This window comes from Gymnoscopelus braueri (assembly GCF_963280865.1).
Source record: "Gymnoscopelus braueri genome assembly, chromosome: 1".
Classification (NCBI taxonomy): domain Eukaryota; kingdom Metazoa; phylum Chordata; class Actinopteri; order Myctophiformes; family Myctophidae; genus Gymnoscopelus; species Gymnoscopelus braueri.
In genome coordinates, this window is record NC_137603.1 from 35,792,283 (window position 1) to 35,819,099 (window position 26,817).

Here is a 26,817-nt window from a genome sequence, read left to right on the forward strand (position 1 = left end):
AGTGGTTGCACCTTCTTGATCCCCAGACCTAATAAATGGCCTTTCCTCTTGCACCATACTTATGCCAAAACTTCCATTTGCACACAATAATTCCCTATATAATGACCGGACTGCCATGAAACGTCCTGAGCACATTCATACTCTCAGAGGATGAATCCTACTGAATTTGGTGATCACATGGCCTTTATTTTAGCACCACCACCCTCAGGTCAAAATGTCACATTTCTGCACAAGATATTTTAGCGTCATGGGATGTGCATTGAACAGGGCAGGGACTTCCCAGCACACACTTTGTGTATTATTTTACTATCCAAAATGTTACCAAGTTTTTTTTTTTGTGGCAGTGGTTCTCAAACTTTTTTGGTTTCAGAATCAGTACCCCCTTTCCCTGTCCAATGTGAACACAGCTTAAGGTCTATTCACCTGTTTCCTAGGCTGTGTGTTTTCCACTTCCTGTCGGATTTCATTGGATATCATTAGTCATCTGACCAGTTTCATTGGATTTCATTGGATCAAATCGACAGGAAGTGGAAAACACACAGGAAGTGGAAAGCCTAGGAAACAGGTGAATAGGGAATAGGGATTGATTGATTGATTGAATATTTTATTAGGCAAAAAAATTAAAACAGCACAGTTACATTTAAAATACTTTGTCTAACAGGTCCGTTCATAAAAGTCCTTGCGGACTTGTTTCCAATGAGGGCCTTGGTATTCAATTCATATACATATATAGTGGCAGCACAGTTCCAATATCATTACAAAAAAAACAGCAAAAAAGATATCACTATGTACAACAACAAAAAAAAAAGTAAAAAAGAGGGGGGAAATGATGACAAAATGACAAGAACAGGGGGGGGGGGGTCTGCTGTCTAATGGGAAAATGGTACTACCTCCTCCTTTGGCCACCTGAAAGGTGCTTTTTTAAGGCTCTTTTAAATTAGCCCAGCGAACTGCATGTTTTGAGGGATGGAGTTAGACTATTCCAATCCTGGGTGGCAGTGCTGTAGGGATAGATGTGTCACCGCCATAGCCACGCCCCTTTTCAGGGGCATGCTCTGATTGTAAGCCTATGCTATTGACCTAAATTAGCTTATTTCTTTTGACAGTACGACTATACGTATTTCCAAAAACCAGAAAATATTCAGAGCATTTCCATACTGAAGTTGATAATATTGTTGAGTATTTGTCGTGGTATAGGGTTAGGGTTAGGGTTATCCGACCTCCTGCCGTCACGTCAGATTTCTTCCGCATTCCGTGCGCGTCTTGTTGACATCTGTTCCTCCGGACATCTGTTCCTCCTCCGGCGGTGACGTGTTGCCGGTCTGATGTATGGCAATGTTGATTGTTTGGTCCATTAGTCATTTGGTTGGCTGTGGGCCCTGGGGATGGTGTTGCTCTGCCAGTGGCCCTGACCCCTGACCCCCGTGGGGGTTCTAATAGTGTTGCTTTGCCCAAGCCCTTTGCCTCATTGGTCATTGTTGGACATGTTATTCATTGCCAATGGGGAAGTGTGACCTTATTATGCAAAATAATTGCTATGTAGGCATTTTTTTTTGTTTTGTTTTTAGTTTAGTTTTATTATAATACTTTTCACTCCTGAAACTTTTTGAACTCTGGCTTGTTTACAGCAGCATTGTAGCCATCAGTTGCAGTTATTCCCAGGGGTATCCTCACAGATTCACTTCTCTAACCTTTTGCCACTTATACATTTAGGTGTATATATTGTGTTTTCCCATTCAGACTGAAATGGTGCTGAATCTACAGGCACAAATCATTACTCCAGACATGCATTATGAACAGAAATAATGCACAAGGTTGCAAACTGTAAATCTATAAGTTACGCTGATTCATTACTGGCTTCAGTAAAAAGTGATAGCAGACAATTTATATGCAAGTGTCATGAATACAACTGAATATGCTGAATATGGCTTTTGGTTAATATTTGATACAAACTGTAATTTACTTTGTAACCTTTCTGCAAGTACAACTTGTCAGAAGGACTTGGGTAGAAGGGACGTGCCTTGCGTAAAATACAAGCACGTGCAGTACAATTCTCTGTGTTCATTTAACTCTGAGAGTGTAAAGATTGACCCAAATGGACCCATAACTGAGGATTTTTCTGTACTACTCTGGGCATGAAAAAGGTCAGTATCGTTGGGAAAGCCCTGTGTTGCAGGGGTCCTCAAACGTTTTCATGTCAAGGACCCCCAATATGTATTTGGTCACGGACCCCCATCTTTAAATATTTGGTGTCAGGGTCCCCTATACCAGATTTGTGTTTCAAAAAGATTCAAAATGTTGTACATTTTGGGAAAATGGCAGATCTACAAGTTCACAACGCATTGCTGCATCGCAAGCGTTGCTTGTTGATCGGCTATTTTCAAATAGCCGATGTATAGGGTTAAAGTGGATAAACTGATTTAGATGCTACAGTATATGAACTAATTTAGCTGGGGACCTCCTGGAACCCCCTGAAGGACCCATAGGGGTCCCCGGACCCCACTTTGAGAACCGCTGCTCTGTTGCATGGTGGTAATTGTGGCTTCTGCTGTTTGTATAGATCGTAACTTATCATTGGATCCAGTGGGCTGCATTAGTGTGAGGAATGGTGATAACACAAGGGCTGTGTGTCTCCATGGCCCTTCATTAGCCACTAATCTACTGATGATCGTTATTAGAAAGGAAAAGAGGGTTTGTAATTGCTTGTGTGTGTGTGTGTGTGTGTGTGTGTGTGTGTGTGTGTGTGTGTGTGTGTGTGTGTGTGTGTGTGTGTGTGTGTGTGTGTGTGTGTGTGTGTGTGTGTGTGTGTGTGTGTGTGTGTGTGTGAGAGAGAGAGAGTGTGACACAATTGCATGTGCAGCAGTGTTTTATTTGAGTGCTTGCATATTAATTTGTATGTAGTTTGTGTATGTGTATACTATATACTGTGTGTGTGTGTGTGTGTGTGTGTGTGTGTGTGTGTGTGTGTGTGTGTGTGTGTGTGTGTGTGTGTGTGTGTGTGTGTGTGTGTGTGTGAAATTCATTTTGGCATGCTGCTGTGTATATTAGCCCGGTGATTTATTATCTGGGAAATGCTGTCCCCTGTTCCCTAAAGCTCCATTGTCCTTTTGCCAATTAATTCTGAATATGCTACGACCACAGGGAAGGAGAGAGGGTGGGAGGATTAAAGGAGGGCAAAATGGAGAGAAGAAGAAGTAGAAGAAGAACCAATAAACTCACAGGTCAAATGCACGTTCATTATACTGTATACATGGCAATTCCTCCAATGTTTTTGTATTTCCTCCTCCTGTTCCTTTGCTGCCTCCACTCTCTAATTCCATTGATTTATGCAATTGTTGCCTATTTATTTATTTAATAGTCGAGGAATTCAAATATCTCGGGGCCTGAACTGCTTAAACGGAACAGGACCTGAAGGTCTGCCTGGAATGCCTTCCATGAGGGGAGAGTGGAAATCAGACATGGGAGAAGACCTCAAGAGGCGGCTGTTCGTAGCTACAGTTAAAGCTACTTCAAATACGGGGGGGGTGAATATTGAGAAGGACCTGACTTGGGACTGCCATGTCACTGCAGTCGTCAAAAAGGCCCAACAGCGCCTGTATGGACCCAGGCGCCTGAAGAAATTCGGCCTGAGACCCAACACCATCAGGGACTTCTTCACATCCTGGTATGGCAGCTGTACGGACAGAGGCCGTAAGGCGCTGAGGAGGGTCGTTCGCACTGCAGAGAACATCACCGGGGTGTGAGCTGCCTAGTCTGGAGGACGTCTACACCCAGCGCTGTCTCAATAAATCCCTGAGGATCATTAAAGACCCCACCCACCCCCACAAAAGACCTTTCTCCCCTCTAGAGTCCAAAAGGGTGAAGGAATACAAGACCCCCTTAGCACACACTAGCAGGCTGAGGAACAGTTTTTTTTCCCACAGGCCATCAAACTGTTAAATAACAGTAAAAAGTGACTGTGCAATAACTTTCATTGACTGATATTCTTGCCTGTTTTTATTGTTTAAAAAAGTATTATATGTATTTAGCCTGTAAAGGAAATGTACATGTACATACAACAAGAAATACATGTAAAATAAATGGTGGGCAGTGTTGTCAGGGGCCCACTGTTCCAGTTACCCCAGCCAGTAGTGATGCGCAGGCTCTCCGCAGGGTTGAACCGCGGAACGGGCAGACAGGGCAAGATTTCAGATGCAATTATCGCGGGGCGGGCAGAGTATTTATATATATATATATACTATATATATATGTGTGTGTGTGTGTGTGTGTGTGTGTGTGTGTGTGTGTGTCACTTCGAACGCACCAAATAAGCGTTTGCACGCACGTTCTCGCCAAACCTGGCCACAGCATAGTCATAATATATACACACACACACACACACACACACACACACACACACACACACACACACACACACACACACACACACACACACACACACACACACACACACACAAATCATACATTATAGGAACGAAGCTGGGGGGGCTGGTCTGTGTTATTTCACGCGCACAGCGAGAAAGACACTGCGTGCTGCAAAGATTTTTTGCGTGGTCCAATGGACAGACCGTGGTAGAAGCTGAAGTTGTGTCCGTGACGTTATGTGTCCATGTCCAGCATATGTTTGCACATTAGCCATTTAGCCATTTATTTGAAAGTCCTTCCGCGTCCGGCCGTGTTGTCGTTGTGTTGCTGTTAGGGAACAACATTGTGTCTGTCTGTGTCCAGTGACTGCGAGTACTTCTGTATTTCTGCGAGTAAGATCGAAGCGGAGGGGCCGTTGGAAACGTGAGGAAAAACAACAGATCTTCAAGCTAACAATGCGTCGAGTCGCGATGCGTTGTTAGCTTGTAGATCTGTTCTCCAAAATGGACCACTTCCGGCGCTAGGGCCACCTAGTGGCCAAAACGCTTGAGCAATAATAGAGTTTTATACAAAAGTACAGTAACGGTGCGGAAAGCAGCTCATGTTATAGCCAGAATACTGAGAAATATTTGTGCGGTGTAAAAAGTGTGGAGTTATTTGGAGCACACGTCTGCTGTGAGACCCTCCCCAACGCTGACTCCGAACTCCATGGGTGTCCTCCTTAATTCTGGTAGAAAGATGTAACAATGATATAAGTGGTGCTATACTTTTTGACTATGACTATCATCTATCATCCTCCCATTCATCCCTCTGTCTCCATCTAATTATTTTGCTCTGGTAGCTTTTCATCATCACTTTCAAGATTGCAGAATGTTCACATCCGTCAGAAATTATACCAGCAATGCCATTAGATATTTACACTACTTTCACACAGCCATTTACAAAAACAACACTTTCTATTAGAAAAGTGTGATGTTTAGAATTCATCATCTGGCCTTTTTACTTGTGCAAATACTGAGCAATTACACAGTTTAACCATGCCATCATGAAACATCCAAATCAGTGCCATTCTTTTATAGCAACAGGTGGCCAGAGTGAAAAATGGCTTCAAACTCTTCTTCCAGCACCAAAATGACCCCCATGATCCACTGTGAAAAGGGTTAGGGTTAGAGTTAAGGTCAGTCCGTCGGTCGATTGATCGGCCTGGTGGCCGGTTGTGAGAGAGAGATATGAGAGTGTGTGTGCGTGTGCGTGCGTGCGTGCGTGCGTGCTTGCGTGGTACATATCCATGTGTGGATACTGTATGTCTGGGTGATTGTGAATGTACGAGAGAGAGAGACAGAGAGACTGTGTGGGTGCGTGCGTCCGTGTAAATGGGCTAGCTGTCTCAGAGGAATGGAGAGCATGGCTGCCTCTTACATTGCCCAGGTGATCAGTTCCCTATCTCACACACACATACTGTACACACCCGCTCACCACGCATGTACACACACACACACACACACACACACACACACACACACACACACACACACACACACACACAGCAACTGTTGCTGTTTGAAGGAGGGAGCCAATAAAGGAAGCAGACAGAGGATCAGACAGATGGAAGAAAAGCAAAAGGCTGTGGACTGTGGGGACAGAGAGTGTTCAGGTGTAGTTAGGAGAAAAGTGGCCTGGCTAATGCATCTTTAGACCGCATCCAGAGACCAGGAAGACTTCTTTGATCTTGTCAGTATTACACAGATAATAAAGGGCCTGTGCAAGCGCAGCGGGTGGCTATTGCCATCTCGAATCTAACAAATCACAATCTGTTGTATCGCTGCATGAACCACAGTGTCACACATCATTCATCTTTTACTGTAACCCAGTAGTGTTAAGGCTCATTTATACGTTGTTGCGGTCACACGGCCATGTCATACCACTAAAATTGCGCATTTTCAACTGAAAAAGTGCAGATATGTGACGTGCTGCAGACACTTCTCAGCTAAAGCTAACATTTCAACCTTGTTGAAAGCATCGTTTGTGTCATTTTAAGATTTCTTTGGCTATTCAAAAATAGCAGAATAGCTAAATAGATCTGCTATTTTTGAAAAATCGTGAACATTTTTGCAAATCTTGGAATATATATATTTTTTAAGCGAACATTTGTAAAATGTAGTTCCAGTGACCCCTGAAGCAAAGATTTGAGTTACAAATGTCCGCTTAAAATAAAAAATCAAATATTTTCACAAATGTTGCCCCGCTATGTATATCTGCTATTTTTGAATAGCCAAAGAAATCTAAAATGACACAGATGCGTTCCCGGATTGAATGGGTTAACACACACAAATGATTAAGACTAGTCACTTGTTTGTGTTCCTGGTATCTCTAGTGGGGACACACTGTAGCTAATTGATTGGCAGGTGAGGGATGTGGTGCAATCAAGTGTGAGAGCCAATTAAATCAGTGGTTGAGTGTGAATATTGAAAACTGAATGGAGCCTACTCAGACCCTACAATGGAAACTGTTCCATTGGGATATTATGTTTTTAGGTGACTGGGGTGTTTATAATTAAAGTGTAATTATGGCATTGCTTTCCACTGTTTTTCAATAGAGTGTGCTTGTGTGGGTTTGGGTTTTGTTGTCGAGGTAATTAACAGGTGTACAGGACTGCTATCCACTGTAAATTTGAAAAAAGGTTGTGGCATTATTGAGAAAGGAAATAAACTCCTAGAGAGGTCTAATTCATAAAAACAAAAACATCAATAACATCAATATACTGCATAGTTTAACCACTTAAACCCCAGCATCTGTATCGTGGGGAAAGCTTTCGCTGAAAATAGCAGATCGACAAGCTTACAACGTAGGGTGACCACCTCCAGACAGGTCCATTGAGGGACAGATTAACCCGTTTCGCGGGACATCGCGGGACGCATGCACGCGCGCGCAGCGCGCGTGCATGCGGACCACTCCCGCGCGCGGTTCTGGGCGGATTGGGTTCGTTTTTTTCGCGGTTCTGGGCGGATTGGGTTCCTTTTTTTTCCAGTTTTTGGTTTCTTTACTTTGGTTTTAGGGTTAGGATTAGATATAAGAGGGTATTGCAAGTTAACTTAAAAATGTAATGAACTTTTTTTTTTTTTTATAAAATAAAATCTTTTTTTTTTTTTTTTTTTCATAACTTTGATTTTCGGGACATTGCCCTGCTTGTGCGGGACGCGGGACAGAGGGTCCAATTTCGGGACTGTCCCGCGAATTTCGGGACGGGTGGTCACCCTATTACAACGCGTTGCGTGAGTTTATCGATTGGCTATTTTCTCTTGAAGCTTTCCCTACAATAACAGAAAACTGAAAATACACTAGCATAGTGCCCTGGGGGACTCATCTCAACCATATGGGGCTTTAAGTTGTTAATGTTAAGGTTTTTATTCGCTGAACACTCAATTATTCTCTCCCATAGTCTCCAACAACAATATTGGTATATCTTGGAGCAACAGAGGTGCCCAAAGCTGTGCCAAGAGTCTGAATACAGAATTGGTTTTCATGAATAAAACAGTTCTGGTATTACACCCAGTTCAATAGTTCACAAACAAAAGGCTTTGGGGATCTCTGAGCTGTGTCTGAATGAGCTATGCTATTCAACCAGGAGTACACAACAATAACTTAACCCGTTCAATCCGGTAACGCACCTGTGTCATTTTAGATTTTAGCTATAGCTATTATTTTATACTTTGGCTATTCAAAAATAGCAGATCTACAAGCTTGTAGCGCGGCACCGAGTGCCGTGCTACGACCTTGTAGATCAGCTTTTTTTTATTTTTATCATGATTATTTTTTTTGACTATATATATTTTTTTAAAGCGAACATTTGTAACTCAAATCTTTGCTTCTGGGGGGGTCCCTGTAACAAAATAATTTGAGGTCGTCGACCAAATACATATCCTTTTGGGTGGTCCTTGACATGAAAAAGTTTGAGAAGCACTGATATTATAGCAACATACGGTTTTCAGAAAACTGTTAGGATTTAGAAGACATTTGTAGATGCGTTCCCGGATTGAATGGGTTAAATACCATTCTTATAAATGGGAGTAACGTGCCTCAAACTGTTTACTTGGTTATACTTTGTTATTTATTTCTTCATAACTTGTTAATCCAGTGCTTTATAGGCACTTACGTACAATAGACAATCTACTGAGTAGTTGTAGTGGATATGTGTAATATGGTTCCTTGATGATACTGGAGTTTATATGGGTTTCCTGTCACTTTTTTTTCTGTGGAGGATGTTGTATTTTACTTTTGAAGTGTCTGTGTCACTATTCATACGGATATCACGTTGCATTGGTAAATGCATTCTGAACCTATAAGTGCCTCCCCCAGATGGGGATGATTGTTTGCAATATAAAAAGAGGCGTGTATCATCAGATTTTTACTGTGCTCTGATTAAGGCGCCTGCCGAAGCGCGTTAGTCTGATGTAGCAGTCATAAAAATGAAATAGAAAATGGTTTGCTTCTGAGCCAATAGTCTTTGGAGCGCTGATATTTCCATCCTGTGTGTGTGTGTGTGTGTGTGTGTGTGTGTGTGTGTGTGTGTGTGTGTGTGTGTGTGTGTGTGAGATATATTTGGTGTGGATTGCCAAGGAAACAATCAGAAGAAGCGCACTTGCTCCATGATATCCAGACATCTTATTATACAATTGGGAATAAGGCGCATGCGCGACCTGGTGTGCCTCGGTAGGTTACAGTTAGGTCAAAGTTACATCGGCAGAACTGCCCATGCGCCTGCCTGGATGCGCGCGCACGAGCAACCCCAACTACCCCACAGCGCAGCGTAACCCAACACCTTCCTTGCCACATCCGTGAAACGGGCGAGAAACAAGCGCTGCCATGGTCTATGCAAACGAGCCCCAAAAGCGCGCCCAAATACGCCCAAAATCGCTTATACAAAAGGCAGACCTGGCAACGCAGGCTACGCCAATCATGTGTGCGAGATCTACAAGCTATGGGGCAGAGACGCTTTGTGCCATACACTGTATCTTAGCAACAACCTAAGCGCTAACTCTCATTGGTCGTGTCATGCTTAGGCCAGTCTCCAGACAGCAGCATCAAGTACTGCCTCACATAGCTCGCTGCCGCCATTACAGTCAGACGCACCGAGCCCAGCTGGATAGCACAATCACTGTCATGTCTCTAATAAATCGCCCTGTCATACATATTGTCAACACTTTGAGGTCACTGCAGCCTCCTACTAATGTAATGCATGTTTATGTCCACTACTGTGATAGCGATCGTTGTTGCGAACGCGGAAGGAGGCGCGCAAAGCGCGCCTCCGCCCAAGTGGAGCTTACTATGAAACCCTGCTCGGGTTGTGTGTCTCTCTGTGTGTGTCTCTGTGTGCAGCCGCTGTGTGCACTGCCTGCACTGCCTGTGTGCAGCCGCCAGAGTGCGCCAAAGTGCACTACAGTGGTGGCTGAATCTCAGAGTGGAGCAACTCCGTGCATAGGAGAACCATATCCCCCCCCCATTAACTTCAATACGAGGCGGAAGTCACGTCACTTTCTCCCTGCCAATAACGCATATATGCGTTCTTTAGAATCCATCACTTGCCTGCCAATAACGCATATATGCGTTTTTAGAAAAAAAATAAAAAAAATCTTTTTTTTTACTTACAAAAAAAAGAAAATTGACCCAAAGACCAAGGAGATATGATTTTTCGAAGATCTAGACTCCTATCCACTTCCTTGTTAACTTAAAACTTAAAAATTCTGTATCTCGGCTCCTGAGTACTTTTTGTTTTTCAATGAAAAATCTCTGGCAGCCAACAGCTAAAAATCTGAAATAACTATGGCAGTAAGATGAGCCTTTTAGTATGCGGCTAACGCTAACGCACTTTCAACGTTAGCATGTAGCTAACGCTAACGTGGTTGTCATGCCTGAAGCGGCTGTGCAATCACTTTGTCAACAATGAACGTTAGTGTGGTGAATGTTGTGTGTGGTGCTGATGTTTGTTGTGTGAAGCTTAATGTCAGAGTGTTTGTGTTGGAGCGCCTCAGTGCGGCTGCAGAGTTCATATGCAACATCTTGCATGCGTTGCTGTGGCTTTACAGTTTTCCTTCGCCGTGTCCGCGGACCCCCTGGGTATTTTTATTTATTTTTTGGCCCAGGAGTTGTTGTTTTTTTGCTCAGGAGTTTGGCCAGCTATACGTGGCACGCAGGGGCTTCACTAACAGGGCCATGGCCCCACTGGCCCTCATGACGCTACGTCAGTGATCTGTGCTGCCAAGTGGGCGCTGCGTGGGCGCCCACTTGGTACCACTCTAGTACTGTATACAAATGTCAATTATTAGATGATATAATCTGCATGAGAATTTGAAATAAAAATAAAACAAATTTAGCCATAAAAATAATCTGCTTATTTGACCTGGGCAGTCGTGATCACAATCAAGAGTATGGAATTGGTACTCATGGATAGTCAAGGTTTGTTGTTCAATTTATGGCCAGTGTGCAAGACTGCCAGACCACCATTCCCCATGGATTGGTCTCCTACAGTAGCATTAACTCATTCTATCAGTTCTATAGAGGCTGCACTTTAATTGATAATATGCAGCTGAGGGAGTGACTGACTCATGGCCCTGGTCATGAACTTTACCAGAGTGTTGCAGACCATATCGTTGCTGTTGGGCAGAAACCTATTGTTTCAATATTTGAACTGTTTTTTTTATTTTTCTTGTTTTTTTTGTTTTGTTAATTAATGCCCTGTATCATACTACAGTGTCACACAAAAATAGCAGATTGAGCTTGTAGATCTAACAGTTTTGGACATATGAGGTTTCCATCCGGCAGCAAACGATACGCTACTTCAGGCCTAGCCTGGGATCAATACCATTTTCGGGTTTCTGATCCGGTCGGAGCGGAAACAACTCTTACGTCATCAGGCGGCCGGAACCACCGGCGCCGTGCATCTCCAAAATGATTACGCTAGTTTAAAATGTGTTTAGTTTGGTATAATTGTTTTGTTTCTGTTGGTATAATAATAGTTTGGTACGTCCATCTTTTATTCTAACTTGTAGCGTGACTAGCGAGACTAAACTAATTGATTCGCATTATGTGGGGAACAAAAACAATGCAACGCCAACCGGAACCAACCACCGGAAACACGATTCTTTTTTTCCTTTTTTCTAAACCGGATGACACAGGCCAGTTTGGAACGAATACCAGGCTTTCCTCCGTGGTGGAAAGGCTGGTGACGCGAGGTTACTTCAGGCCCATAATAAACCAGAACCCGGGACCTATTCTAAGCTAATGTGTCCTGCTCTCCTCCTACAGGTCCAGACTGGTACTTGGTGAGAGTGTCTCTAACGGTGACGGATGTGAATGACAACGTACCAGAATGGAGCATGATTCCTTCACCCTACCTGGCTGTGGTCTCACCCGACTCGTCTCCAGGCTCCCTGGTCTACAAGCTCTACGCTATAGACGGGGATGAGGGAAACAACGGGGAGGTGGAGTACTTCCTGTCTGATGGTAAGTCGCTCTCTTTTCTACTGGTTTAACCCATTCAATCCGGGAAACGGATCTCTGTCATTTTAGATGTATTTGGCTATGAGCTTGTATTCGATCTACAAGCTCATAGTGCGGCACCGAGCGAACATTTGTCAAATATTTTGTTCTAGGGACCCTGGATTTGAATTACAAATGTTCGCTTTAAAAATATACGTATATATTAAAAAATTTGCACACATTTTCATGTTTTTTCAAAAATATCTGCAAGCTCATATCACTCTGTGCCGCACTATGAGCTTGTATATCTGCTATTTTTGTATAGCCAAAGAAATCTAAAATGACAGAGATGCGTTCCCGGTCTTAATGGCTAAGTGTCCAGACTTAGCCTCTCAGTAAAATCTCACTTTCACACAGATTGTGTGTGGCCTTCATTGTGCAAAAAAATAATAATTCCAGTTGTCCCTCATGCCATGTGTGCAAACAAATAGTTTGTGTGCATGTACTTATTTTTCACTGTCATGTAATTCTTTTCTCCGCTGTGCAAAATAATTGGTTTCTCTATTGCGGGCATCATGTAATGATTTCTGCTGCCTAGTTTTGAATCTGTAAACAGTCAGGTGTAAAGAAAATCCCCTCAAGGACATGACAAGGAATGAGATTATGATAAAAACTATTTTAAACCCTACATTATCATACAGAGTAAACTTTAGGAGATATCCATAACTTTTAATTAATGTTACAACTCCAATCTGCTGGGCTTTTTGCAGCTAAATTGTATTCACTGCACCAAGCAGCCACGGTTGATTCTTTTGTACAATACATGGCTGGGATGGGAAATGTTTGGAAGGACAGGACATAGACAAGGCAAAGTCAAATTTGAGGGTGATACCTGCATGGAATATAGGCTGTTAGAAGTATTTGTTTATGTGGTTTTATATTATACTGTGCCATTTGGGTTTGTTCTCCCTGGGGGTTGTGCATTAATATGCATGTGCAGTATTGTGAGGTGCAAGAAGAAAGAGCCCTTAACTTACCCCTTTATCTCATCTCACACCACCCTTGACTCTGTTTAGAAAAACAACCCAAGCAGAGGCTGCTTTGCATTCCACGATTCTTAGCATTTATTTGAAAGTCGTCCTCTACACAGGGCTGGGAATTGCAGTCAGAAACGATACGAGTCAATTTGCCTGACACGGAAACATACTAGATACCATCAAAGTCTAATTCTCAACATATGCAGCAAGGCAATTTATTTATTTCAATAGCCTGCTATTCTTGTCATTTCAGTGGTTCAGAAATAGCCACTTTGACAATCTAATTTATTAACTGTCGACACCAATTCCCCCAAATTGCTCTCCTCTTTCGGGTATTTGTACTGATCCGATGTTTTTGTTTGTGAAAAAACAAAACAAAAGAAAATAGCTACCCCCCTGTCTGGCACAACATTAACAGCATAAACTATTTACTGTATACCTATGGTGAACGACTCTTTAGCCCTGTCTCTTTGTTCTTTTTCTGCTTTTGCACAGGTGGGGACGGCCGTTTCGAGGTGGACAGGAAGAGCGGGCAGGTGAGGACGACAGGGCTTCCCCTGCAGCAGGACAGGGAGTACCTGCTAACGGTGGTGGCGGCCGACAGGCTGGGCAGCCGCAGCGCACCCGCCGTCCTTTCTGTGGTAGCGGGAGCTCGGGCTCCGCAGTTCACCAACGCATCTTTCACCATTGCCTTACCAGAGAACACACCTGAGGGACAGCCGTGAGTGCACGTGCACGCGCGCACGCACACACACACACACACACACACACACACACACACACACACACACACATATTCACACTCAAGCAACACACATATTTAAACACACATTTGCACACACACACACAAATTGCATCAGAGGAGATTATGCTCAGTCCCATGTACGTATGCTATTTCCCCTATGGCTATAGAAATATATACAGTACATACATGCCGATACAGCATACAGTCATACATTATGCACTCAATCAGACGAACACTCCCTCACATGCAACACATTCTCTTTGTCACACAGACAAGACGAGATCCTTTTGCAGGAGAGTTAACTTATCTTAAATTACTTAAACATTCTAAGAGATGAATACATTTCAGTCATTGTAATGCAATATATTCACACAGTCTCTTTGCCAGCAAAGCATTTCACAGATTTCCTTTAAATAGATTTCCACAAGCTTTCCAGACATTATTCATTCGACCTTGACTCTTCACTGATGCATTATACAGTAATCATTTAAGCAATATTTTCAAGTATTTGCACATGCGTGCACGCACATGCAGATTCAAGCGTGTGCACTCAGTTGCTGGGCTTCTGTAAGACTTGAATCAGTGGAGTGTGATGGTCTTAATATGCATATATATATATGTCTCCAATTCACTTTATATCATGTTATGTACTTAAGTGTGGTACAGTATCTGTTAAAGTGTTTATGACACATGGACACGTGTGCATACAGTACATGCACCCATAACCCCCCCACACACACACACACACACACACACACACACACACACACACACACACACACACACACACACACACACACATACATAAACAAGCTAACAAGCAAACCCTGGCTGCTGAAGCTAATGTGGAACTATATTGACCCATATCCTTGGATTTGACTCTCTCATTATCTTTCTTCCAGCCTCTTTACTTTGACAGAGAGATTCAGAAAACTGGTCAAGTGAATCAATATTCTGTTCAGTTGTGTCCATTTGCAGGCAGATAAACAAACCCCAGTCTCCGAATCCTCCACCCCAAAAAGGTCTCTCCCTGCATCTACATTACTTACATTTTTCTACTGATTTCCCACTCGTTCTTTTTGTCTCCTATGTCTCTAAACGTCTTCCATAGCTCTGTGGAATGCTTCATGTTTGTATTCATGGTTGAGCTGCGTGAACGTTAGTAGCAGGTCATGGAGATAACAGGGTTCCATTTTAAGAGGAAGATAGAGTTTGTGAGTTTGGATTTCTACCACCGGGACTCACTGTGAACTGCTGTTCATTCACTGTTTCCCGGTTACTTCGCAGTGTTCCGTGTTCCTTGTTCTAATCCCTGGTGTCCGTGCATCTTTTGTCCTCACAGCTTCCTGGTAACCCCCGCGGTGTCCTTCCAGAAGGAACCAATAAGCTACAGCCTCCTCATAAATCCCAGCAGCCTCTTCTCCATCAACTCTGAGACAGGGGAGATCAGCCTCACACGCTCCATTGACTACGAGAATGACCAGCATCGGTATCTCTTATTGGTTCGTGCCAACGAGGGCCAGGACAGCATGAGCAGTGCAGCAGAGGTATGTGTGTGTGCATGCGTGCATGATGGTCCCTTTCGGGACCGCAGTTTACATTTTTTGCATTTGGGACGGAGTGAACTGGGTCCCTTGAACCTCAATGCATTCTCCTGTTCATGCTTGGCACCACTCTCTGGTCTCGAACAAATATAACGTCTATAAAGTGTTGCAGAGAGATTTTCATTAAACATATTTAATCCAAACATTTTCATTTAGTTTTGCTCTCTTGCGCGCCCCATGTCCCGCGTTCCCCGTCTTGTGATTGGCTAACTGCACTCTGCCTAGCTTAATCTATTTTAATCTTAATTTGATGTTTAATCAGTCTCATTAAAATGTTTTATAGGTTATAATGGCATTCAAGCCAATTATGTTGCTTTACTAGTTCCATATACTAGCCTACACCGTTGTATACGTAATTGCAACATGTTTTCTTGCTTTTTAATCAACTAGACGTCACTGCCCCCTTTCACTATTTCATTTAAAATCTCTCTTTAACACATTGCATGCCAGTCGCGTAGATCTACGCGAACCTATTTAAAGCCGCAGCGTGCCAGTCGCGTAGATCTACGCGAACCGCCGATTCCCATGTTAAGTGCCCCAGGTGCACTTTCCGAATTTTTTTGATCCATTTCCGTTTCCGGTTTCCGGTCGGAAACGGAATTATTCGGGTTCCGGTTTTTTCGATCGTATCCGCTTCCTGTCTGGGATCCTGTTTAAAACTCGATTTTCTCTGGTTGTTGTTTTTCTCCTCGCTGATCACTGTTTACCGTTGCTCGGCTGTAGCTTCAAGATGGCGGCACGGATTTGGAAACTGTTTTCGCTCGCCGTTTCTCACGGATCCGCTGTGTGTTTAGAACCAAATGAACGCGCACTTTTAACTTATTTAGCGAGGTCTGTGGCGACATGAAAAAAACTAAAAAACAACAATAAAACGCTGGCACTGGTGAGTACATTATGAGATTAAACTCTGGCATGGAATGTGTTAAAAAAAGGTTTGTGGGGCTTTCAAAACATACATAATCTGGGGGGCCTTCTCTATGCTACCATTGTTTCGGTGTCCCAACCAGAAGCTTCACCAATCTGATAATTAATAAGAAATGAATTGCTAATAATTAATAAACAATGCAGCTTGATGCAATACATGGTAAATGGTGCATTTATATAGTGCCTTTCTATAAAAGCAGGGGTTCTCAAACCTTTTTATGCCACGACCACGTTTTATGGTGCAAATGTTTTGGCAACCCCACACTTTATTTATAGAGCAATTTCAAAGTGGATAATCTTAAATTAAAATCATACATTGTTTGTCCTTATGTATAAATATTTATTAGAAATTGAATTGAACCACTTAAACCCCAGCATCGATATTGTGGGGAAAGCTTTCGCTGAAAATAGCAGATCGACAAGCTCACAACCGTTGTGAGCTTGTCGATCGGTTATTTTCAGCGAAAGCTTTGCACACAATAACAGAAGACAGAAAAGATACTAGTATTGAGCCCTGAGGGACTCCAGTTACCCATATGGGGTTGAAGTGGTTAAAGCAGTGATTCCTGCTGATTTGTAGGCCTATCTTATCAATGCAATGAAATGAAAGACTTGGTCGTGACTGCGACTCGCTCCTCCATGTGAGCTATAGTTTTCTTGGCGCAGCTCGTTACTGCCTGGTCTGCTCTGCTGAGCTGGAGAATGGGGTTTGATTCCAGCTCGGAGCACTAAATCGCTACAATATCAATAAAAGCAAACGGAAGTGTTTTCTGTGAACACGTTAGTAAACTTAGCCTGTACTTTTATGCTTTATTATTAACTGATTTTGCTGGGGACCCCCCACCCCTGGGGTCATCCCACTTTGAGAACCAATGCCATAATCAATCCAGCTCTCGAATTTATCTTTGAGACTTTGAGGTTTCTTTGAGGTTTGTTTGGTCAAACCTGACTGACCGTGTGTTTTTCTCCATCGCGGCCGGGCAGCTGTAGTCTGCTGGTGGAGTTGTCTGTGAGCAGCAGGACCAATTTCACGTCGCCAACCGCATTGAACGCAGTTTGTTGACAAAAAATTCAGGTTCAGGGACTTATTTTCTTTTGTTTTGCACATACAACAACAGATACAATTTTACACAGGGACTGCTCCAGTGCAAATTTACCGGTGTTAGTGTATCTCCGAGGGGGTACAAATGGAACCAAATTACCCTCTCAGAGTAACAAAAACACCCAAAACTGCTCTTTTAAGAGCCACCCGAACGTAATTCCTGCAAAATAACTAGGCTATACGTAGATAGCTAGTTAATGAGCAGTAAATCAGTTATTATACGCCTCTGCAAGGGCTTGTATTTTGTGTGTGTGCTGTTGGAGTTGGATGAAAGGAGTCACGCTGGTTGCGACCCCCCCACCCCCCCTGGTTTCTTTATTTAAAAAAATTATAGTATAGTAATAGTTTGAGAACTGCTGCTCTAAAGCACTTTACAATGCATGAAAGCTCTATTATATTAAAGGCATACTAGGTAACGTTTTCAACAAAACTAAAGTTAAATTGTATATCTTTTGTGAGTGGCAAAAGTTTCACAACACCCACTCCATGAATTTCACCCCCGGAAGCCTTTTATTTATATATTTTCTATTGAACGTGCACGGGGGGGACTTTCCCGGGAAAATGACGTTCCTGGCCAACGTCATGACGTCGTGGCCGACGTCCTGGCCGACGTCATGACGTCGGCCAGGAACACCGCAATGGTTTCCTGTTTGGCCAGGAACTACCGCGCTCATAACAAAAAGGAACCTCACGCTGATTTTAAGAGAATGTAGGATTGGAAGATCGAAAAAGAACAGAAAAAGAAAGCACAGCTCATGGTAACTAATGCTCCACTGGCTAAGAGAAACGATCCGTAGATAGTATAAAACAATTAAAAGATCGCTTTTTGAAACGCTTCCGGCTTCCGGTGAAAACGAATGGAATTCTGGGTAATCGAGGACTACGGAAATTGTATGCAGTGACGGTAGTGACCAGCAGAGGTTGCTAAAAATCGTTATTTGTGATTCTGCATTGTACAACTTTAAAGGGCAAGACCACTTTGGTAGAGGTTTGGGTTGTGTAGTTACCTTGCCATGATGTAACTCCAAAGGTGGGCAAGAAATAAAAAATAATTGCTCCATTGATTAGAAATTGATAATTCAAAATATGCTCCTCATTGACTTACATTGTACGGTAAAAATGCTCCCAAAGTCACTCTTTTAGCACAAAAACGAACGCAAACAAAGTTGATTCAGACAATATAGAACATCACCAAACCCAGTACTGTTTTTTTTTTAAATAAAAATGTCAAATTCCTGTTGATTTTGCCATTTTTAATAAGTAGAAACCCCGGACTGGATCGGCGGATCCGGATCCAGATCTTCAAATAGTAAAATCAACAGGAAGTTGACATTTTTATTAAAAAAACAAACAGTACTGGGTTTGGTGATGCTCTGTATTGTCTGAATCAGCTATGTTTGTGTTCATTTATGTGCTAAAAGAGTGACTTTGAGAGCTGTTTTACCGTACAATGTAAGTCAATGAGGAGCATATTTTGAATTATCAATTTCTAATCAATGGAGCAATTATTTTTGATTTCTTGCCCACCTTTGGAGTTACATCATGGCAAGGTAACTACACAACCCAAACCTCTACTAAAGTGGTCTTACCCTTTAAGTAAAAGAAAAAAGGTTGTGCGTGAATAAAATTTCTTTTGTCCAATCTTTATGGTAAGAGTATGTTAATACAGTATAACTACAATTGGGGTGGTTGTATTTGGTCTCTCTGCTCTTCTATTGAGACATTTAGATCCTGCGTCCAGGTTGGACACAACCTTTGACACGAATCATACGATCCTGTTTCTGGTTAGATACAAAGTTTGACCTGAAGGGTAAAATTCTATTTCTCCCCAAAGCAAGCAGGCAGTGGTACAAAGACCTGGGTTCAAACTGGAGTAGAAAAAGGAAAGTCACATAGTGCAGCTTTAATGATGAGAAGATCCTAATGGCTGATTTGTACTCAATTGCACCAAAAATAACAGATCCACAAGCTCTCTTTAAATCGGCTATTTTCGGTACACGACACAATGCACAACCAAGTATAACCCAGGCTTAACTTTGCTGTGCGTACAGAATATATACTTGTTTGTGGAGGTTGTGGGGTGGCAGGAGGCAGAAAGATCACAGCAACGCCCTCAATATAGACATCCTTTTGGAGACACTGTGCTGAGATTCAACAGGGAAGAGAGACAGAGACATATAGGGAGGGAAAGGGAGAGAGAGAGAGAAAGACTTCAGGCCCTGCAGGCATTGTTGCCAGGCAGCCAAAGAGCATTTTGCCTAGTTACCCCTGCCACCACCAAAATCTACCAGTCTCTCCTTGGCCTCGGGCTAGAGACACATCCTCCTGGACAATCTGTCATCTACCGCTCTCCCCTGGCGACAGGCAACACTCCAGATCATAGAACAGGGCAAAGTGATGAGAAAAAAAGAACTACATGGACATGGTGAGGTAGACATGTGGAGCAGGGCAGCTGGATGTGGCTGTGAGGGGCACAGCATTAATGAAGCCATGAGAGCTGCAGAAATAAGGACATGCAGTTAAAAGTGGAAAAGAAGCACAGAAAAAAGTGAAGAACGAAAAAGAGAGAGGATGAGATAGAGAGAGACTGTGATGCTTGGTGGGTTGGGGGGGGGGGCAGCATGGGTTTTCATCTAGCACACTACCTCCAGCCCCCTATCAGAACACCCAGGCGTGTCCTCTAGACCAATGGTTCTCAAAGTGGATTCCAGGGACTCGCTGGGTTCCTTTTAGGAGGTTCTAAATTGACCCTTATAAGTCCGTAACTCTGACCGTGTACAAATGGAACCAAATGGACCCTATCGGGTCCATTTGGTTCCATTTGTATACTGTCAGAGTTAAGGGTAGACCGTGAAATGTAAAAGTTTGAGAACCATTGCTCTAGACCTCAGGCAGAACTTTCACTTTCACCTCTGACCCATGGAGTTCCCTCAAACAGTGCCCACCAGCTCCCGCATGTAATGTCTTCATGCCCTCCAATTGAATGTATGACTGACTGTGCACTTTAGCTACAAGACCACCAGAACATACTCTATGGTGGTGATCACACCGACATGCCGCTACGGCTACAGGTGCGGATGCTTCAGAAACGTCTTGGCAAAACAGTGTGTTGCCCCTTGTGGAGAGGGCCTTTGTAACTGTGATCAAATGATGAATCAGGGGGGGGGAATGATTCAAGTAGACGTCAAATCTTGAGTCTAATATCAAACTTTCACCTGCATTTGCCATTGTGTCCCTGTTTCTGCCACATCTACTGGTATCAAAACAGGAAGGAGTGTTTAGACTCCGTGCCTTACACTGAAAGTTTGAAAATATTTCAACTTTATGTGCGTCTACAAAACGGCTAGAAAAACGCAACGCATGGCACTAGAGGGGAGTGCAGGCCAGGCACAATGGTTTTGCTGGTGACACGTTTCCAGCAACACTTTTCTGTGTGATCCTCCCCTAAGAGTGCACTTAATGACTCTCTCATATACAGTCATTCACCCTAAACTAACATTTTAACTCACTATACGGTTCAAGAACTAAATGGATAGGATCGTGATGTGGAATAGGATAAACAGGGAAAAAAAGCCTCAGTGTTAATGTATCCATTTGTACTCATTTGTACACTCGACACTTAGGATTTTACTGTGTACCAGGCCAGCAGGGAATCGGTGCGAGCAATCCCTCGCCTCCCTACTTGCTGTTCAGAGCGTGAACTGCTCCCGCAGACGGAGGATGCTGGAGTTGAACTTCAATTTGCTCATGCTTTGCTTTTGCTGCCTTCCAGACAGAATTACAATATTATTCACCAGCTCATTCTGAATAGGGGGAGAAGATAAAGGAAGGCTTCATAGCTACCAGGTCTGTGTATTGCATAATGAGTAGTCCATTAGTGGGGCCAGGCAGAATGTGAACTACACATCTAACCACTTAAACCTACATGCTATTTTCCACTCATACGGATGCACTACAAAGAGACTGAATAGGATTGCATAGGCTGCATTGATGTGTTAAAAGCCCCAAATTCTTCACATTGAACTTGACATTTGTAGTGCTGCTCACATTTACATCATATTACTGATTATATAAAGGAACTTTGAAAAAATGGTAAATAATTTTAAATCAAAAAAGTATTTCACATGAATTCTCATGATGTGACACTTCTTTGTAGACAGGGGAACAGACTAGCGTTTGTACCTTTTCATTTCAAATCGGGGAACTCTAAACCAGCTGTCTGAGAGAAGAAGCTTACATTCAGGATTGAAGAACATGGTCAAGATCAGAGAGCTTTGCCAGCTGTCTTCCTATTACAGTACCTATTCTAAAGGGCCATTCACACTGAGCACTATAACTATAACTATAAGAGTATAAGAGTAGTGGATGGCAGAGTTCACACCGACTATAAAAACAAGACATGACTCAGTCATGTGTGTGTGTGTGTGTGTGTGTGTGTGTGTGTGTGTGTGTGTGTGTGTGTGTGTGTGTGTGTGTGTGTGTGTGTGTGTGTGTGTGTGTGTGTGTGTGTGTGTGTGCGCGCGCGCCGTGTATGCGCGGCTTGTTTTCATAGACCTGGTTCCTGATTTGTCTCGCAGAATCTGGCAACACTGCTAGTGGCACCCCATTAGCTTAGACCTGTTGCTTATTTCTCTCGCATAATCTGGCAACACTGCTAGGCCAGAACGGACACTACGCAGCTCGTATGCAGAGGTGTAAAGTAACTAAGTACATTTACTGAAGTACTTTACTTAAATTTTGTCCTATATATTACTCTGTGTCACGGCGATTTGAACCGACGGCAGGCGTGTATAGTAGCCATAGAGGCGAGAGGCGTGTCTAGTACCATAGTTTGGGAGGACGAGACCGCCCGTTCAGAGTATGGGAAAGTATCCCCATTGGCTTAAAGGACAGCCAATGATTGAAAACATGTCGCGACTATGTCGAACACATGGATGACTAGTAGGTCAGTCTCTTCTTAGACCAGCTTGCAAGCTGGTAAAAAATACAACGGTGAACGATATAGTTATGGTTATCTATATAGTTATCGTGCCCGGTGTGAATGACGCTTAACACAGGCTTGAGTGAGGGGTGTAACCCCTGTGATTACCGCTGTTGTCTGGATCAGCCTATTGATCTTAACCTTCAGCTGGACAGAAAGGTTACTGAACCAGGCTGACATGCCACACTGTAATACACTCTCATCTACGACTTGTAGAAGTAGAGTAATATTCTTGGGCTCACACCAAATACCACAAACAGACAGAGGAAATTCAGATGCTCTTGGACTATTATCCACACCCATGAAATTGTAGGAGTTGAATCAGAGTAATGTGTTGCTCATTCATTAAGGATGTTTAGGCGTGAATTGTTTCCTATTTGTTGGGGTCCAAACTAAATTTATTTTCTTTTTTTGATAGTGGGAAAGTTATTGTCACACCACTGAGCAAAATGATATAGCTCTGATGTCTAAGCAGTATCATTGAAGTGGTCGAAAATAAAGACCAAGGATGTCTGGTATCATCAGGCATTATTTGTCAATATACTGTAGAAGTGAGCTGTGCTGCTGAGAGACTCGTTAGTAAGATGCTTATGCAAATATGTGTTTATTTATTATTGGAAATCAATTAACAACTCAAAACAATGACATATTGTCCAGAAACCCTCAAATGCACTGTAATTAGATAGGAATATTGACCTGCTAAATGTAACTTTGCATAGTAACTTGAGTACACACACAATGTAATGTCCAACTTTATACTTCAAAACCCTTCTACTATGTGGGATAAAATAATTACATTACTTTTTTTTTTGGTGTATGGAATATACTACTATATCCTGCTTCTTTTTTCCAAATCCATGTCTTCAAATGCTACAGATGCAGTTTGTGTAACTATGCTCTGTTTTGGCATTTCATTTTATTTTATCCCCTTCTTTCAAACATCCATTTCAACCTGCCAAAACAGTGAACAGTTGCAGCATTTTGTGTGGACTGAAATCATTGAGCATGACTTTAATTTGCAGGTAGTTTCCAAGTTTCTCCCCCTAGGAGCGATGGCTCCCTGGCACCATTAGCTACCTAACCAGCCCTGTGTGTGTGTGTGTGTGTGGGGGTGTGTGTGTGTGTGTGTGTGTGTGTGTGTGTGTGTGTGTGTGTGTGTGTGTGTGTGTGTGTGTGTGTGTGTGTGCGTGTGCGCGCGCGTACATGCTCATGCATTCATGCATTTGGACCCATCACGCTTTATCACAGCTGACTTCCTCTCACTTCTCATTGAATCTTCCTTTTCTTCAGAACCTTCCCTAGCGCACACTGCACAGACAGACAGACAGACATACATGTGTGGACCCATAAAACCCCTGCATACACACACGCACAAGAGGAACATAGACTGACACAAATCACCATAGGGAGTTCACTAGGTCAGATATCATTTTGTTGCGAGCAGTGGTGGAAAATGTAGTCACATTTCTTTACTTGAGTAAAAGTATCAATACCGCAATGTAGAAATACGCTGTTAAAAGTAAAAGGCCTGTGTTAAAAATGTTACTTGAGTAAAGTACAAAGGTATTGGCATCAAAATATACTTCAAGTACCAAAAGTAAAAGTACATTTTTTGGGGAAAATAGCAGATCTGCAAGCTCACAACGCATTGCGATGCGACGCGTTGTGAACTTGTAGATCGGCTATTTTTAAATAGCCTATGTATAAAATAGAGCGAAAGTGGTTAATGTATATCTTATAATATAATAATTTGTATCTTCAAAGTAACTAGTAACTAAAGTTTTCAAATAATTGTAGTGGAGTAAAAGTGCAATATTTTCCTCAGAGATGTAGTGGAGTAGAAGTAAAAGTGAAAATTGGCAATACTCCACTAAAGTAAAAATACCTCAAACTTTTACTTAAGTGCAGTACTTGAGTAAATGTATTAGTTACTTTACACCACTGGTTGGGAGTTGCTTCAGACTTAATCTTTGCTGAAGTATTATATAACATTATAATCCCACCTTACCTTCCAGACCAGTTTGTCTCGCTGGTGTTTCCATACAACTCTCAGTGAGTGTGTGTGTGTGTGTGTGTGTTGCTGGGGGTCTGTCTATGTGATGGTGTGAGACAACAGAAATAGTTGGGTGAAACCATTTAGATTCTAATGGCCTGTCTTTGTCTCTCTGTCTCTCTCAGGTGCGTGTGGTCATCGTGGATGAGAACGACTGTGTCCCCGAGTTTCTCCAGTCCATTTACAGCAAGGATGGTGTGCCAGAGACTGTGACCACAGCGACGTCCCTGCTACAAGGTGAGATGTCCAAACTCTCTCTCTCTCTCGCTCTCTCTCTCTCTCTCTCTCTCTCTCTCTCTCTCTCTCTCTCTCTCTCTCTCTCTCTCTCTCTCTCTCTCTCTATATATATATCTATATCTATATCTATATCTATATATATATATATATATGATATGGACACACACACATGGTAAATGGTCTTGCATTTATATATAACTGCTCTAGTCTTCTGACCACTCTATAAGTGTGTTATTAATGAATGTCTTTACATTCACCCATTCGCACACCAATATATTTTGTCCTTTGAACCATATGTGAAATATGATTTGATAGATTGGGCCATACCCATCAATGCATGTGCGGATCCTATGGTTCAGTGATATTGCATTTAGGAGAAACATAGCCTTCACTGTATGTTTAATGGGAAGGAGCTAGAGAGAGAGAGAGGGTTTCTTGTAAGTTGAAATAGAAATAGAAGATGTGGTGTACTTGGTCACATTTCTTTGCTATGTTTTGTTAAACAAATAATAAAAGTAATTGTCTAAGATCCCAAATGTCCTCTAGATCTATCTATCTATCTATCTATCTATCTATCTATCTATCTATCTATCTATCTATCTATCTATCTATCTATCTATCTATCTATCTGTCTCTCTGCCTCTCTGTCTCTCTCACTCTCTCACACTCTCTCTCTCTCTCTGTGAACGGCCTCACACTAGCACTAGCATGTTTATCCCAAATGCCCGGGGGTGTGCAGTGCCGAGTGGAAGTTCGATCAGACCAATGTTTTCTGAGAACCCAAAAACCACGAGTATAGTCTGTGTCTCTCGGGGAAGCACCGCATCTCTGTGTGTTTGGGAGGAGTGTTTGCACCAGAATCCCTGATTCTGGCCCGTTAACTGACTGGCCGAGCTTCGCACCACGTCCGTGCCGCTACGTCAATGTGTTTGTTATGTGGGCACCTGCTTCCCTGAAGCTTCACTCATTGACTGAGCTTTGCGTCACGTTTCTGTACTGCTTTGCCAATATAAGTTGCGGACGGTGTGCGAGACAAAGTTACGTAAGCCTGAGACTGCAACATGTATGTTTATGTTTATTTTATTTGACATGAACATCACAAACACATTGGACAGGCCAGATGCATTGCACAAGTGATAATTCTCAACACCAGTCAACAGGCAGATTGCATCGTTCCCGAGTGGGCCAGCACCCAAAGGGGGGCCACTCTAGTAGCTCTAATGAACACTCCTATAACATCAGACGTGCATCACAAGGTCTCCTACTCCCCATCTAAAAAAAACGAGTGCAAGACAAGACAACACTCAGTTCTATGTATAGAGCAATGAGAGCATGGAATAGTCTACCAGCACAGGTCACACAGACAATAAGTCAATCTGGTTTTAAAAAGAAGATAAAAAACATAAAATGTAATTACAGCCCACATCGTGTAGTGTTACATTTATAATTATTTAGGCCTACTGTAAACTTTATTTAAAGGTGTTTCGACAATACAGTTGTCCTACTCTGCTGTATTGTATTGTTGACTGAGCTTGTTTGATTGACAGTAAGACAGTTTTTCTTATGAGAGATTTCTTTTATTTTGTGCGGACCCCAGGAAGAGTAGCTGCTACAAGAGTAGTAGCTAATGATGGGGATCCGGATAATCACTAAACAAAAGAGAGAGAAGGAGCTACAGAGAGGCAGGAAGCCAGGTGTATGGGGTTTGAGACCCAGCAGGTGTTGCTAAGCTTGCCATCAACAGGTGCACTAATACATATGTGCTGTGTGTTTGTGTTTGTGTCACGGTGTGTGTCTTTCAATTTGTGTTGATGTCTGTGGATGTTGCGTTTGCGCTATGAGGATGTAGTCTGACATCTAACACTTAAAGGACAAGCAGACATGGAATAGACAGAGACAGACACAAAGCCAGGACAGAGCAAGGCATCTGGACTAACATCTAAATTATAGTGAAATATAGTGGAGTATAGTGGAGTCAATTGCACAAGGAAATCAGCTAGGTCAATCAGCCTGTGGTATAACTGTCACAGACTAGTGATCCGTTAATTGCTTCAATCTTGAGGGTCGACAAATGCATATTTCAGAGAGTTGGTAAAGCAGGCAGAGTAGAGAGCAAGCCTGTTATCCTCCTTTCCATTGAGGCCTGAGGCAATGGTTGCATCCAAACTCTTCAGCACAAAACCATTACATGCCAGAAAATAATCCAGATGTAGCCAGACACATTACTTTGCATTGATGTGGAGAGCTTAGGCCAAATTATAATGATGCCTGCCAATGCTTGGCAGTTATCCAA

The 26,817-nt window shown here is 42.7% G+C and overlaps 1 protein-coding gene across 1 annotated transcript in view; it reads left to right on the forward strand.

Moving 5' to 3' along the window:
• The window catches only part of LOC308088536 (neural-cadherin), a gene marked incomplete at both ends in the record, with an annotated part of 375,895 nt that overhangs the window by 101,342 nt on the left and 247,736 nt on the right, over positions 1–26,817 (forward strand). The window contains 4 exons of the mRNA XM_080433011.1: positions 11,668–11,865; positions 13,374–13,599; positions 14,966–15,170; positions 24,413–24,524. Of these exons, the coding sequence (XP_080289137.1) occupies positions 11,668–11,865; positions 13,374–13,599; positions 14,966–15,170; positions 24,413–24,524 (741 nt within the window). The remainder of the gene's footprint in view (positions 1–11,667; positions 11,866–13,373; positions 13,600–14,965; positions 15,171–24,412; positions 24,525–26,817) is intronic.